We start from the raw sequence: 17,437 nt of genomic DNA, 5'->3' as shown, positions 1-17,437 counted from the left end.
ACATGATCTCAGATGACAAAGGTATGGAAATATTTCATTTACTCCATTTTTCTCATGGTGAGATATCAAACCAACGAAAGGTCACAAGACTCGAACACATGAAATTGTGCCCTAAGAGAGCTATGGCCATTTGCTCCCCTTTCCTACCAAAGAGCAAAATAAAATATACTTGGAGGAGAGACAGCAAAGTCAAGATGCACAGAAAAGAGAATCAACTGACGCTGTGATGCAACAAAAGCTCTGTGTGCAGGCTTCCTAATAATAGTGAACGTTTGCCCAGTGCTTAATACACCAAAGGCACTCTTCAAAACATCCCCAGCAAGAAAGGCAATGAAATGATCCCGTTTTACAGAGAAAGAAGTGGGGGCTCAGTGAGAGAGGTCACCTGTCCACATTCAACAGCCAGGGGATAGTCAGTGGGGGATAGAATCACATGCAATCTGGTCCCAAAGTCTGTCCTTTCTTGGCACCGCTGCTGCCATCAATATGCTGAAGCCAGAAGTGGTATGATATCATCGTCCCAGTATACACTGCATGGGGCGGAACCATATACACATGGCTCTGAATGTTGCCTCTGCAACCTGCTGATTTTGTGAGCTTGCTGAGACTAGTTACTACCTTCCAATGCACCTTGGTTTACACATCTTTAAAATGGGATAATACAGTTCCATACACAGAGGCCTGCCATGAGAACTACTATGAATGCATAACACCTGGCAGACAGTAAGTATACAGTGAGAGAAGAACGAGTAACTTTATTAGTAGTAGTATTATCAGTGGAGCAGATGGCAGCGGCAGCGTGACAACAGGACACAGTCTAATATGACAGTGAACACCAGAAGAGCAAGGAGAAGAGATGGCAACACAGCACTGAACCTCTAATTTAATGCTGCCAGTACCATTAAGGGCCTTTTGGTTTTTGAAAATGGTCCCATGATGCCAAAGAAAGGGCTCAGACCAAGAACTGTCTGCTTCCAATTAAGTATGCATTCATTCATGGGATAGAAATGTCTTCTCTTCAAATGATCTCACGAGTTGTATTTCTCTTCCCTCTTTTCTAAATGCAGAAATCTAAACAGCTTGAGCACTGGTTTCATAAAATTCCAGAAACAAGGAGAACACAGACCAATTTCTGCCTCCTTCTTTTCCCTAGCTCCCTTTGCAAAAGTGACATAACTACTCTAGAAGAAACATATTCTGTCTGTAATCCCAACACTTTGGGAGGCTGAGGTGGGTGATCGACCGAGCTCAGGAGTTCAAGACCAGCCCAGGCAACATAGTAAAACCCTGTCTCTACAAAATACATACATACATACAAAAATTAGCTGGGTGTGGTGGCACATGCTTATAGTCCCTGCTACTTGGGGGGCTGAGGCAGGAAGATTGCTTGAAGCTGCAGTGAGCCGAGATCACGCCACTGCACTCCAGCCTAGGTGACAAAACGAGACCTCATCTCTTAAGAAAAAAAAAGACATATTCCTGGATTCATGACCATCATAGGAATCTGAGTGGGGGACATGGCTGTACACCTGGATACCAATGAGATTCCACAGGTAAGGACCCACAGGTCAGGGAAGGATGCACAGTAGCACCAGCCAGCTGCTCCCTCCTCACTGCTTGGGGAAGACATGTGGGAGCAAAGCAGGAGGCTCCCTTTGGAGGCAATTGAGAAAAGCCCCTCCTTCACTTGATTTCAAGGCTTTGTGCTCCTCGTCCAAGTGGGAATGGTAGCACCCGAGGAAAATAGCTCTTGGAGGGTACAGTCACCCAACCATCCCTCCTCCCTCCCCTGTGTGCAAACTACTTTCCCAGCCCTAACCTTGCCCCTGCCTGCTCACATGGGTTGCAGATCACTGTTGCTGCCCCATGGGACCAAGGGAAGCCCAACCACCTGATGACCCTCACCTCCTCCTAAAACCCCACCCAGAAATGGTGGCTACAGAAGCCAGTCCAAAAGTGAGGCTGTCAGAAGCCATCAGCAGCTCCCAGAAACCATAGGTTGCTCTTGACAGCTCTAGCAGTTGAAGCCCTCCTTGTGGTCCTAACTCATTTGGCTGGTGGATGCCACGACCACCATGAGGACCTCATGTACTTGCAAGGGCAGCTTGGCTTCACTCCCAATCTCCTGCAGTGACAATGTAGGATTGAACTAATTATTGCTGCCCACTCAAGGGTGGATCTAGCTTGATGAATCAGCCAATGCTAGACCTCATGGGAAGAGACTACTGGGCTACAGCCACCTGGCTTCCAGTGGTTTCATTATGGTGACCCTCTGCATAGCCCTTGCAGAAAAGATCCTAACTGGATTCCTACCAGCTGAAGGCGAAGTATAGCACTGGGCCACCAACACTTGTCCTACCCAAGTTTTAAGAGGTCCCACACCAGCCAAGAGTACTGATCAATCAAGACCCAAATCCACAAGAATAGGCAAATAACACATGGTCCATCACACACACACACACACACACACACACACACACACACGCACGCACAGAATTTCCTCCACAGATGAAATATCTAACTGTAAAGCATGAAGCCATATACATACTGGGCGAAAATACAAGAGAAAGGGTGTATACATATAGGTTGAGTATCCTACATCTGAAAATCTGAAATCTGAGATGCTCCTAAGTCCTAAACTTTTTGAGTGTCAACATGATGCTCACACAAAGGAAATGCTCATTGGAGCATTGTGAGTTTCAGATTTTTGGATTAGGGATGCTGAGCTGGTGAGTATAATATAAATATTCCCAAATCTGAAAACATTCCAAATCTGAAGCACTTCTGGTCCTGAGTATTTTGGATGAATATTTGAGTACTTTGGATACTCAACCTGTAATTTGTAGGGGAGTAAGAAAAGCTTTTTTTAAAAAAAAAAAAAAAATTCTTCCAATTACAAGCCCCAGACATCATGAAGGAAAGGTCAGGTTTAACTACAAAAATTTATTGCAAAAGACTCTTTAAATAGAATGAAAAGACAAAAAAAAAAGGCAGGAAAAATATTTGCAGCATACAATAAGTAAAATACTAATGTTCTTATCATATAGATAGTGCAAACAAATCAATAAGAAAAAGATCTACAATCCAATAGAAAAGTGACCAAAGAATCCTTGGGAGAAGAAATACAACCCTGTACTAACCCTACACACAATAGAAAAAAAAATAGTGAACTAGCATTTTTCACCCGATAGATGAAAAAGAGACTGATGATATCCAAGGTTGCTAAGAGTATGAGGAAATTAGCGTTCTCATTGATCATCAATGGATATCTTACTATCATGGTGAAAAAAAGAGTATACCCATTTTAGGCAATATCAAATGAAAGCAAATTTTTTATGCTCTTTGATCCAGCTGAATTTGATCTCGGCTGAATTTTTATTTCAAAATTATTCCCACCAGTTCACACAGCTTTACAGAATATTCACTTATAGCACTACTTGAAATACAAAAAAATAAATAAATAAATAAAATAAAAAATAAAAAAAATTTAAAAAAGGAACTCAGATGTCCCTCACAGAGGAATGATTAAACAAACTGTAGTCTAAGAAAGGTAAAATGAAAATCGAAATGCTGAAATGGAAAAATGACCAAATAGATGGTTGAGTGAAAAGAGAAAACTGCAGAATAGCATATAGAGTTTGTGTAAAATATTCTTAATAGACATATCTTGATATTACTATGTCATACTGGCAACATATAAAAAAATAAATCTATCCAGCAAACTGTTAATGATGCTACCTACTTAGGGGTGAGATTTCATGGGGCATTCCCTTTCTGTACTGTTTGTGTCTATATTCTTCAGTTTTGCATACTGCGGATTACTTTGGTAATCAGAAAAACATTTATACAAAGTGTGGAAAACACTAAAAAAACACAGAAGACTGAGGCAACAATTTAAATTTTTTTTCTGTTGCAAAGTGGTATGTGACATGCTACCTCACACTCATCCCCAGAACTCTGCTCTTGAACTACATTAAATCATAGACCTTAGCTCTCAGTGACTTCATCCTAAGCCCCTGCATGAAGAGAAAGCTGTCCAGACATCGTAGGAAGGCACAAGAAAAGCATAAACTCTGGGACAGTCAGCGAGCATCTCATAGCTACTGTCTCCTCCATTCCACGCCTTGTCACTCACAAAGGCTTCCCAAACACACAATTCTGAAAGTGACAATCAATAGAAAATGTTGACATATGTGATTTTATTTCGATTTACCAAAAATTCATTTTCTTCCTGCAGTAATGAAAAGGAGTAAGAACCCTAGATAAAATTACATTCCAGTGACAAATGGTCTATCCTATTTGAGAAAGCCTTGTATTTTAAAAAGTATACACAAAACACTCCCAAACAGCAAAACAGCACATATCCTAAAGTGTACTATATATCTTTACAGTCAAGCATGTAACTGGCGATTTTTAAACTGTCTCTTTATTAAATACGTTTGGCAATCGCGGAAAGAGAATCACGCATAAGTGGGTTTGTATTAATCATTCCTTTGCAATGTAGAGGTTGTCATCACCTCCTAGATGTTTTCCTGAAGTTTCAAAACCTCATTATGCATGTTGCATTCAGGTAAACAGTGGTCTGTAATGGAAATGATTTCATTTCTCTCCTGTCTAGATCTGCTTGAATAAAAAATTGGTTCATTAGGCAGCAGAGGCTTAATACCAGCCCCTGTCAAAAGTCCCTGAGAAGATACTGTCTATCTGCAATTTCATGATTATCATAGCAATCTCAGCAATACGGGTGTGCAATGACACGATCAGAGGTCATATTTCATCTGATCCAGAGCTCAGCTATGACTATAAGCATATACCAAGAGTTGATAGTCTGAATAAACCAATGGATTTCCCTTTTTTTTTTTTAACTGCAGTTTCCACTTTGGGGAATTAACATTACATTAGCATTACTAAAATAAGTAGATTTCACAAACTCATTTTTTTAAAAGTGTGATTTAGGATGCAGTGGGAGATAAATTTAATGTAAAATATCATGTATAAACACACACATACATACACACACACACGGATAACCTAAAGCCTTTCGAAAGACATTTCCTAAAGGGGATTTCCAATGAAGAAAAACACCAGTGTGAAAATAAAGCCCAATTTGTTGCTTCACTTGAGTTTTAATCATTGTGTCATAGATGCCTTGGGATTCATAAATGAGAAGTGTTGGCTGAATATTTAAAATATGCCTTGTAAGCTGAAACAACAGTAATATGGTATCAGAGGCAGACTCATAAGAGATTCAGTGGCCATAGATTTCATCAGGTCCTCTTATAAGCATTGAGGATTAAGGAAAGATTCTGACTCCACTGGATAAATGGCAACAGATTTTTTTGTAGTTTATTTTTTTTAAATACAAGAAAAATGTCTGACCTATTCGGGAATCAGTATAATGTGGTATGTGTAATTTTTAAAAAGAGCTGATCTCTTTCAGTTATTTTAGCAAACATTTTATTTTTTAAAATCGTAATGCCCAATGCTAGAACATGTGTAGTGAACATAAATTGGTACAATCAATGTCTTTTTCTGATATTTATCTTTTTATCATTTGCTTTGTATGAGCTCTTCCTATATCTCAGGAGTTTTCTTTTTATTTTATGTTGATGATGCACATGCTTTTTAAGTCTTTTGTCATTGGTCTTTTTGTTCAGTTTATGTTATATTTTTACCTGACATCAGAAAATTTTAGATTTCATTTAGTAAAATTCAGCAATCTTTTTCTTTGAGTTAGTTATTTCTTGCCTTTTGTGCTCAGAAAGACCTTTCTCAACTATCCTGTATATCAGATAAATATATCTCAATATATTTTCTGGAATTCTTCAGTAGTTCCATTTTCCGAACACAATCTGCATGGGGAATTTATTTGAATATATGAGGAACAGCAGGAATAGCATAGTATGTAAGACAGACAAGATTAAAATCCTAGCCATCATATGCCATCTCCATGACTTTGGGCAACTTACTTTAATCTTCTACACTTCTTGTAAAATTGACTTCTTTATTTTGAGCATCACAACGTCCCCCTGCTTCCTCCTCTTCATCTTCATTATTTTCATCATTATCATCATCCTCACCGCCATCATCACCACCATCATCATTACCACCATCATCAGCATCGCCATCATCATACCCATCATATCATCATCACCATTATCACCATCATGGCCATCACCATCGTGACCATCATCAGCATCACCACTATCACCATCATCATCAACACAACACCATTATTATATCATTTAAGCACATGCAAAGCACCACATTGCCAGACAGTAGTGAATTAACTACAATCGCTCTCCTAAAAGTTTAATCATACTATCACAATTATTGTATAATCCATTCTTAGCCATCTGCCTTGAAGGGTCACCTTTACATTTACATTTTACATGAAATTCTTTTTCTGGGCTTCCTACTCTGTTCCATCACGCTGTCTCGTCTGGAGCCAGTGTCACATGGCTCTATTTATTTATTTTTATTTGAACTCTATGAAGCCCATTTTTAAAACAAAATGAAAATTAAAAACACATTTAAGAATTCATACCACATCCAACCATTGCTGCGGAAGCAGATGAGAGAGACACTAGGGGATACATTTGCTTTTCTTAAGAGTTTTAAGACAAAATGCTTCCACATTCTATTTCTTATTGCTCCAAGTGCATCCCCCTGCACATCACATCCCACTGGGATGTGTGCCACAGCTATGAAGAGATAACTAGTTGTATAGTCTCAGCAGTTAGATCTTAATACTGCCTTAATGCCATTGAGCTAACAGATGGGGCTGTGCTGGACAAAGAGGGAAGCCAGCTTGCTTAGTGTGCACAGACCACCTCTCTGACTCCCTGAAACCTGTTAAAAACCTGAAACGTTGGCAGGTAACCAACGATTGAAATAATTTTTAAGCCTCAATTTTGAGTGTTTGATAATATTGGAAGCTCAGTTAATGAATGAGCAGTCCATAATGGTTCTACATTCCTCCTTACAAAGTAAACCATTATGCATCCCCTCTCTCTGCCTGGCTATAAACCTCCACCATGAAAGTGAATAAAGACAATCAGCCCTAGGAATCACAGGACAGCCGTGCATGGCATCTTTGCTGATGCACTGTCATATGAAGGCACCAGCTGAACACACTGGCTTCCCAATTCCATGACATCCCCAACGCCAGGAACTTGCCTTCCATTCATCATCCAGCAGGCATGCCATGCACCTGGGAATACCTGGAATGATTCAACCTCTGGAATATAAACACTTCCACTCTGCCCCAGCCTTCCAACACCTTTGCTGCAATCTTGTTTGAATCTCCAGTTCATCATCACAAGCCACCAGCTCTCTTCCTTCCTCATCCCCCATCACCATCTGCCACTTCAGTCCTTCTGTTGCTAATCACTCAAATTCCACTGCCCAGTTGCCTTTTGTGGCACTCCCTGCTAGCAAATCTTCAATCATCAATAAGTTTGGTGATCCTACTTTCTGGCCCTTCATTGAACTGAAAATCCACATACCTACGTGCCAACAGTCTACGAGCTCAGACAAAGCCTGATAAGTCATCCCTTGGCACAAATTCTTCCATTCCTCTTGAAAGAACTATCCAACCTCATTGACCTCAGCTCCTCAAATATCATTCTTGGTAATACACTATAATTCTACAAGTTACAGGAGCTACATTCACTTGTCCCTTTTCAGCCCTTCTTGATGTCTCTGAAGTACTCGTTGGTATTGATCCTTATCCCTTGAAATGCTCTTTGCTCCTGAATTCCCTGATCACACTTCTCTGAGTCTGTCTTCCCAGTTTTTGGCTGTTCTTTTGGTTTTCTTTTAGGGGTTCTTTCTGCCATGACCTTCCTTTGGATGCTGGACTGGACCTTCCATCCTCACTGTGCACCAGAAGTGAGCACATTATTGTCACTTTTTAAAGAAGGTTGCATTGATTAAAAATAAGAATGTTTAAGAAATTCAAGACAGAAAAGTGATGCATTACACCCCAAGGGAAATATATAGCCTTAAGATCCAGGCTAGACTCTGTATAGGACAAAGAATGTCAAATAGAACATGGGCTTTTGCTTTTTTGGGTCTTACAGTTTTTGAGAAGTAAAGACATGAAGGTTGACTTCTAAACTCTTATCCTGGATTAGATGGAGACAAATTGTGGGTCACAGGTTGCCCAACTGCCTGAAATATTCTTGCAGAACAATCTCATCCATGCCCATGGTTTGACTACTATTTTGATATATAGGAGAAAGCCAAGTCAACCTTATTCATATCTGTGTTCCTAGTAATTCCTGGCACCTTAGATCAGGCTTTGCAAATATCAGGCACCTGACCTCCATACTTTCACTTTTAAAACTTCCTTATTGAGCACCTAATGTGTACCTGGTCTACAGAACTTGAAGGAAATCAAAATATTTTACCACAAAATATATTTATTTCATATATGCGAGATGGCTGTCAGACAGCCTGCAAGGAGAGCTGTTTTTGTGGGGGAGATTTGCATCTGTAGAAACTCTGTATTCATGCAACCAGGACTTCCCTCGTCCAGATCTAGGAAATACGAAATGAGAGTCCTACACATTAAAGATCTGAAAGAAACATTAACTGGCCAAGCATGGAGGCTCACGCCCGTAATCCTAGCACCTTGGGAGGCCAAGATGGGAGGATCACTTGAGCCCAGGAGTTCAAGACCAGCCTGGGCAACATAGTGAGACCTTGTCTCTACAAAAAATAAAATTATTAGCTGGGCTTGGGGGCATGCACCTGCAGTCCCAGCTACTCAGGAGGCTAAAGTGGAAGGATTGCTTGAGCCCAGGAAGTCGAGGTTGCAGTCAGCCAAGATTGAGCTACTACACTCCAGCCTGGGTGACAGAGCAAGATCCTGTCTCAAAACAAACAAACAAACAAACAAACAAACAAACAAACGAACAAACCATTTACCACTTATTTTATCAGAGGGCTGCCATGATGCAAGCTCCCATTCTTTTTGTAACCTCAATATGGTATACAAACTTCAGTATCCCATAGGGGGTACCGCATTCATTCTGTAACATCCCCCAAGCTCATCTCATGAATTCACCACTTATTTTTCCTCCAGGTTGGTTCTCTGTGCCCAGACGGTACGGTAGCAATGTCCAGGTCCTCCTGCAGGGCAGGCAGAGGAGAGGGAGGGAAATCAAACTGAGGGTTGCCCTGTCATGCTCAGTCAACAGGGGATGCCAAACTACCAATCCTGAGCAACTGAACGACAAATACACAAAGACTTCTGGAATTCCATCTAAAGATGAAGACTTGCCACTCTTGTTTGAAAGTATCTCATAAAACCAGTGGTTTCCAACTCTCAGCAGTGGAAGGGTGTCTTTTCTTTTTTTTTCCATAGCAAGGCTTTTTTTTTTTTTTTTTTTGATGGAATGTCACTCTGTTGCCCAGGCTGGAGTGCAGGGGCGCAATCTTGGCTCATGGCAATCTCCGCCTCCTGGGTTCAAGTGATTCTCCCATCTCAGCCTCCCAGTAGCTGGGATTACAAGCATGTGACACCATGCCTGGCTAAGTTTTGTACTTTGATTAGAGACGCGGTTTCGCCATGTTGGCCAGGCTGGTCTTGAACTGATAACCTTAGGTGATCCACCTGGGATTACAGGCATGAGCCACCACACCTGGCCAGGAAGGTTTGATTGGAAGCCAGAGATTTGTTTTAGCATTCACCTTCTTGTTCTCCACTTGAATTTTTCTTTGTAATAGTACAGAACTTGCTAGTCTAATCCTGAGCAAAGGCTGATTTATGATTCCTTCATGTGGTTCTATTAATAGCACAGGGCTCTGAGTGAACGCTGATTGCATGCAAATTCTACTTCATAGACTAGCTGTGATCACTATAATGGTGTAAGCTGTAGATAAGAAACCCCCGGTGAGAACTACATCCACCCTTCCACCTGACCCCCAACCATGAACAGGTCTATGAAAAATGTCAGTCTATTTCCAAAGGAAGAGAAACAGCCAGAATGACACGCCTCCAAAATGCTTGTTGCATACTGGAGAACAATGAGATTTTACACGTTTGTTCTTCCCTGATGCTTGGGCTGCTTCAGAATTAACTGGGATTGAAAATCAGACTTTGCAATAGCACCAGGATTGCCCAAAGAATTCCACTGTGGGTGTGCCCTGCTGAAATGATGTGGCTGCTGTATCCAACATGCACAGCACCACTGCCCTTCCTGCTTCCAAACAGTTCAAGCACTTTATCTGCACCTCCTTCAGGACATTCCTCGCTTTCTGCCCTGAGTGGTTATAGGATCTCCTGAAAGAATCTTAAATTTCTTAGTATCCTGTACGCTGAACATTCTCCCCTAAACCTATAGTCTTATCATCATTGCACCCAACTCCCACCCTACACTGCCAAAAAACATTTAGGCACACAGCATCCAGTCAACACGACTAATGAATGAACTAGATCTGTCCTGGAGATATGTTGTTGATTGTGCACTGACATGATGCACGCTTTCTTATTACATGGAAAGAAAAGAAACAAAGTGGTGTAGATTTCATGTTCTAGGTGGGACACCTGTGTTTGAACTCATGCTCACCCATTATGAATTCTGTAACCTGATGTGGGTGTACCTAACCTGCAAGCCTCACTTGCCTTACCTGTGGAATGGGAATGATGAGAACATCACCTGCTGCACAGGGACCACTGGCAGCACAAAATGAGGTAAGATGCTGGGACTCAGAAACTGATATCCCCAAAGATTGCATTTTGACATGCTAAACCGAAGAAGCCTCAAGTCTCTCTAACCTCCCCCTCATCCCACACATAGTTTCTCCCATAGAAGGTGAAGTTCTTTTATCTGCCTAAGATCCAGACCCCCCCAGGAGAACATTTTTTTCCCTTCCCCTCCCTGTAATTTCATTGTCTGTTGCAGAAAAGAAGACCAAGATATGACTACCCCTGAGGAGACCCTTTTCCAAGTATGATGACTATCTCCAAGGGTCATTTAAATTACAAGTTAATCTCTGTTCCTGTATCCAATAATTCTCCCTAGCAATCATTTATTGCCCCTCAACAGAACTCCTCTTCTCCCTGACCCGCATAACCTGTTTTACCAGGATCCAAGCCCCCATCATATATATACACACACACACACACACACACACATATATATACACACACGCACACATACACACACACACACACATATATATATGTATTTTTTTTTTCCCCTGGAGTACAGTGGTGCGATCTCGGCTCACTGCAACCTCCGCCTCCCAGGTTCAAGTGATTCTCCTGCCTCAGCCTCCCCAGTAGGTGGGATTACAGGTGCACACCACCATGCCTGGCTAATTTTTGTATTTTTAGTAGAGACAGGGTTTTACCATGTTGGCCAGGCTGGTCTCGAACTCCTGACCTCAGGTGATCTGCCCGCTTCAGCCTCCCAAAGTGCTGGGATTACAGGTGTGAACCACCATGCCTGGCCCAAGCCGCCATCCTTTCTGTAACCTCAGGTTGGTGTATAAGCTTCTGGACCCCATTGGGAGGTTGGGTCTTCATTATGAAGGCTCTTGTGTATGCACATTCAATAAATTAGTATGCCTTTTCTCCTATGAATCAATCTGCCTCATGCCAGTGATTTCTTGACAACCTTTATGGGACCAAAAGCCTATGGCTCCCACAAATACATGTGCTATCAGGGCCCAGTATGGGGCCAGCTCTCAATGTTAGTCACTCTGATGATTAAAATCATGTTGACCACTCCATGAATTTGCACAGCAGAATCGTATCTCCTGGATTTCAACTGCCCTTGTGTGGTTGTACTGAGAAGCCCCTTCTGCAGCTCTCACAACATCTGTATGAAGTCAGTATTTCTCTAGTTACTATAACAATATGAGACACAGCACTCACTCAGCTAAGAATAAGGCAGTAAGCCACAATCACGGGCAGTAGAATTGGTATATGGTTACATAATAAAGGTTCTTGGTCACTGAATATGCCTTTCCAGGCTTAGAGAAACCTGCAGTGGAGAAAGTGATGATCCACAGAATTACACAGCCCTCAAACATGTGGAGAGAACATGCTCTGAGTGACTGAGATGCGCCCTCACTAGTTAACCACTTCCATCTCAGTTTTCCTTTGTGCAGGGAGTGTTTCTTCTGAAGCAAATATCCCCCTTTTATTTTATTACATAATTATTCAGAATGCAACAGTCCCATCCTGTGTAATAAGGAAAAGCCCTTCTTGGAAAGAAGAAATATTCTTTAGAACACTCATATGTATTGGATTTAAAAAACAAAAACTTTCTTAAAAATTCATGGAATGCTTAGGGGAAGGATTTTATCTTTTGGCCGAAAACAAAAAAACAACACAAACATCTATAAATCAGGGGCTAAGGCAGGTCTTGAAGATTGAAAATACTCTCCAAATACTTTAGAGGAACTAGTAGTGAGACAACACTGGAAGTTAGACTTTCTAATGAGTCAGGCATGTATGCCATGCTAATTAAATAAAATTTAATCAACAGGTGTGATGAGATCAGCGTGAGGTTGCTTGCTAGCCAACAGAAGTCTTAGAGTTGCATAAGCAGCCTGACAACATTAAAATAGAACACTCATTAAAGAGAGAAAATATTCTGATTTACACTAAGATGTGAAAAATATAAATTGATTTATGTGCAACATTTTAGAAAGGAAAAAATAAAAGGAGGCAGGCTTGTATTGGTATATGTACGAGCCCTAAGCGTAATGCATTCTTCTTATAAATCTTGTTAGAGAGAATGTTCTGGTTTTGTTTTTCCTAGTTAGTATTACAAATGGTACTCACTCTCATTACTTTATAGAATCACAGACTATTAGAGAAAAAAAAGAACCTCAGAACTCACCTAATTTGAATCCTCCTATCAAGATGATAGAGGAGAGGCCTGAAGATGTAAAACATCTCCCAAGTTCACAGAGATAATTAAAGAAACATCTAGAAGCTGGAAGAAGAGCCCAGTCTTGTTTCTTAAGAAGGTGCTCCTTCCATGATTTAAAACAAAACAGAACAAAATTTGTTCTGACAATCATCATAGTAGGTGACCACCACTGCCATCAATTTGCTGCTTTAAACAAAGAAACAGAACTGGGAAGCAACTTTCATGGATTTCCAAAACATCTGGATCCAAAGATTAGAAACTATTGAGTTATTTCACCAAAAGAAATGGAAGGAAGAATGAGAGAGAGAAAAAGTAAAAGGAAACAAATATATGCAAATCTTCAGCAACCTGGGTGAGTACTGGAATATGGACAAAATGATCTCTTCTGTCACTCTGATACTGTCCAGATGGGCCCAGCAATGTAAAAGTAAGAGGCAATGCTGCTAGAAAAGACTGGAAGTTGTGAGAAGTTCCGAGTGGACTGGAATGCTGATTTTTCACTCCCTTGCGTAACTCACACACTAAGGCCTTCCCTACCTCATTCAGCATGAGGTTGCATGCTAGCCAACCCCTTAGCTGTGTACAGCTAAGAGACCCCAGGTGTAATCCCCCATCCTGGGATCTCTGAGCTCTGCAAGACAAAATAAAAGCATAGGGATGATGATGTCCTGTAGATATGGAAGACATGCATTTTAACTTAAACAAAGCTTCAGTAAGGAAGTCTTCCCAATGTCAGTGAAAAATGCCATGCTTCTCAGAAATAGGGTTATTTGCTCAGGAAGGGAGAGAAGGAGTTTGGAGAACAAGCAAAGCTTTGCCATCGTTAGATGCGGCAAGAAGAACACGAGGATCTCGTCACTGTTGCCCTGAGAGCCTCGCCAAGGCTGTAGCCAGCTGCAGGTATTCTGGATCCAAAATCCATCACACATCTAACGGCTAATGACAAGGCATTGTTCACATTTCATTGTTGATAGAATAAGGGATAATAAGGACTAAAGTTTTGTCTCTTTTAGTCCATGAATCTCTTCCATCTGCAGCCCACAGACTAGACTTCCTCTGAAATGTATCCACTAGGAACTGCAGACATGCAAAAGAGGGTAAAGATATATATATTTTTTAAGAGACAAGGTCTCACTCTGTCACCCAGGCTGGAGTGCAGTGGTGCAATCATAGCTCAGTGCAGCCTCAACCTCCTGGGCTCAAGACGTCCTCCCACCTCAGCCTCCCAATTAGCTGGGACCACAGGCATGTACCACCACACCTGGCTGATTTTTTTTTTATTTTTTGTAGAGATGGGGTCTCCCTATGTTGCCGAGGCTGGTGAAGGTGCTTTTTGTATTCTATTTACCTTTCAGGATCAATGCATTTTTGGTTACCTTCAAAAAACCCCATACATTTGCTGTCTCTAAAGGCATCAGGAACAAAGATAGAAATACACAGGAAAGAAAACACAAGGAGGCAAAGACTTAGCAGCTTTCTAAGCACTCACTGAGGAGAAACGTACCCACACTCCAGTCCATTTCCTCAACAGCATCCCCGTAGACTCCGTGTTTACTTTTGCCAGCAAAGTCGTTGCTGGAGAACAGGGCTGTGTGCACATGGAGGTAGGACAAGACAAGCAGGAACGGAGTCTCAGTGTTCCTGCAAAAAAAAAAAAAAAAAAAGGGAGGAAAAAAAAGACCACAGATAATGTAAGTATGTCTGCCACCATTCTGATTAGGATCCACCTATTATCATAGCAGGCTATTTGAAAATTCACAAAATACTAAAAGTTAATTGCCTAATATGGTATCTTCTGTCAGAGAAAGATAAGTCTCTGTCTCTATGAAGTGACTCATTGTTACCCTCTATGGATCAGTAAGTGAAGAATTATGTTATTGAGACATCTCCCAAAGACCCAACTCAGGAAGAGATTTAATAGAAACTTGCCTGTATTTGTTTTTTGTTGTTGTTTAATTCTGTTCTTCCTTCTCTATACGGTGATTAATATGAATTTAAGCACCTTGAAAATAGTATTTCTTTGGGAAAAAAATTTATACACAAATACACATACACACACTACTAGAGAAGACTACCTTTTAAAATTTTTAATTGATATATGCAAACAATTATACAAATATATATACAAATTTTGTATATATGTATCATTTGATATACACAAATAATTCTTGTATAGACTTGTTGGGGACAATGCAATAATATATGTTTACCATGTGGAATGATTAAATAAAGCTAATCAAAATATTCATTTTCTCATATAGTTGTCATTTCTTTGAGGTGAGAACATTTAAAATCTACTCTCTCAGCAATTTTGAAATATATAATACATTGTAATTCACTATAGTCACCATGTAATGCAACACATCCCAAAACTATTCCTCCTGTCTAACTAAAACTTTTTATCCTTTGACCAACATCTCCCCATTCCCCATCCACTCCCCTAACCCCAGTCCCTGGTAACTGCCATTCTACTCTCTGCTTCTAGGAGTTCAACTTTCTTCTTAGATTCCACATAGAAGTGAGATCTTGCAGTATTTGTCTTTCTGTGTCTGGCTTATATAACTTAGCAGAATGTCCTCCAGGTTCATCCATGTTGTCACAAATGACAGCATTACGTTCTTTTTAAAGGTGAATAGTATTCCTTTGTGTACCTTCGGTTGTTAACTACTTTCATCAATGCTGTTTAATCTCCAACTCAACTTTGTGTTCTACCCTCTTCTATAATACAACAAGTCTCCCAGAATGAACACTAAATGGTCAACACTGAAATTTTCAAAGTTAAATAAAACATTCATTCAATTGGCCTAAACCTCTTGAGAGAGGGGAATGATAATGCAAACATATTCCTTAATTCAGAGAGCACCTAAACCTCCTTCATTTGAATTGATTAGAATGCACAGATACTCAAGAGTTATAAGTCACTGTCAATGCGTGGCCTTTGCTACAATGGGCTGTGAGCGATGTTGCTATACGAAGGTATGAGGTTTCACAACTGAGTCTACTGATAGGGATCAATAAGTCCCATGGGTGCATCTTCACATCAGGTTGCCCTCTGAGAAATGCATTTAGTGCTGTGTCTCAGTTTCACATCGTAGGCTCAATCTTTACCTCTCGTCTGGGAAATAATTAGCAATTCCTTTCTGCTGAAAGAGAATACTGGGTGAGAGGCCTTTTTGAAGGCTATCAGGGAACAGGACAAGTGTCCACTTCCCCAGGGTTGGTGAGAGCTCTGAGAGATTTGTGCAAGAAGCTGCAATGCTTAGAGGGGACAGACACACCTTAATGACAGCCCCTGCCTCACTGCCCACTCCCCAATGTCTTCTTCTTACTGTGATTCAAGCTCTTCTTTTAACTACTTCTGTGAACTTGGGTGGGTTCCTTAAATAACTACACTTCACATTTATTATCAAAACATGAACAGTCCTGATGAAGCCTTATGTTGATGCCAATACTCTCACACAGCCCAGCTTCTACCCCAATATGGTAACCAGTCCCAAACATAGCTTGCACATTCACAGCTCAATGCTCTGCATATCATCATCTCTCAACCTAAAACTTACTTCCCCCTCTCCCTGGCAAGCAGTCATTGTTCAGAAGCCATCTCCAATGCCACCTCCTCTGAGAGCCTGTTCCCCTTTTCCAGGCAGTCCCATCAGGGCTGAGCACCATGGGGCATTAACCTTCCATTGAATCTCCAGGCCCTAGTGCCATGCCTGACCTGTAGAAGATACGTAATAATATTGTCAAACAAATGAGAGAATGAATGCATGGATGGGGGCAGGAATTCAATTTCTTTTTTTTTTAATAGGAGAAAGGGCATACAAATTCATTTAACCTGTACACATAGGAACCTTCAGAATGAAGACCCAAAGATAAAGGGGATATTGACTATTTTTATGCTTAGGTTCAACAAAGTATGTACAGCCGTGTAGAAATAGGATTGGACAAAAAGGGCCTGATCTAATGCTAATGAACTGAGTGGGGAAAGCCGGCAAGGCCTGTCTGTCTAGATTGTTCTTGGCCTCTCTGAGCAGCGTTCCTTCTTTCTAAGTGTGGGGTAGGACCTTCTCTGGAATGGGAGTGCTAGGACCCACAGTCAAGTAGGTTGGGGAATTTCTTTATGGCCAGTTTTTACATAGAAAGGATGAGGAAAAATTGGTCTTATTTTTCAGTCTTATGACTTGATTGAGGGAGAAGGGGTTCTGGTCTCTATAACCTGCCTTGGGGAAGAGGGATTCTAGTTTGTATGGCTAGCCTCAGGGGAGACTGAGATGATTCTCTGCTGGTCATTTCCTCTCTGTCTTCACTATTCTCTAGTTTCCCTGTTGAGGCTCAGAAAAGGGAACCCTAAAACAGTACTGTTAAGCATCCCCTACAGGCCAGGCATGGTTGTAGGGTCTGGAGCTTATTTTTTTATTATTATTTTATATTTGAGACAGAGTCTTGCTATGTTGCTCAAGCTAGAGTGCAGTGGCATGATCTCAGCTCACTGCAACCTCTACCTCCTGGATTCAAGTGATTGTCCTGTCTCTGCCTCTGGA

The 17,437-nt window shown here is 41.0% G+C and overlaps 1 protein-coding gene across 5 annotated transcripts in view; it reads right to left on the bottom strand.

Moving 5' to 3' along the window:
- The window catches only part of STS (steroid sulfatase), a 205,784-nt gene that overhangs the window by 63,381 nt on the left and 124,966 nt on the right, over positions 1 to 17,437 (bottom strand). For all 5 annotated transcript variants that reach the window (XM_063660535.1, XM_063660536.1, XM_063660534.1 and 2 more), the window contains one exon: positions 14,401 to 14,537. In XM_063660535.1, coding sequence (XP_063516605.1) covers positions 14,401 to 14,537 — 137 coding nt within the window. The remainder of the gene's footprint in view (positions 1 to 14,400; positions 14,538 to 17,437) is intronic.

The sequence above is a fragment of the Pongo pygmaeus genome, chromosome X (genome assembly GCF_028885625.2).
Source record: "Pongo pygmaeus isolate AG05252 chromosome X, NHGRI_mPonPyg2-v2.0_pri, whole genome shotgun sequence".
Taxonomy (NCBI): Eukaryota; Metazoa; Chordata; class Mammalia; order Primates; family Hominidae; genus Pongo; species Pongo pygmaeus.
Note: the sequence above shows the minus strand (reverse complement) of the source record. Positions and strands in the feature narration are given on the sequence as shown.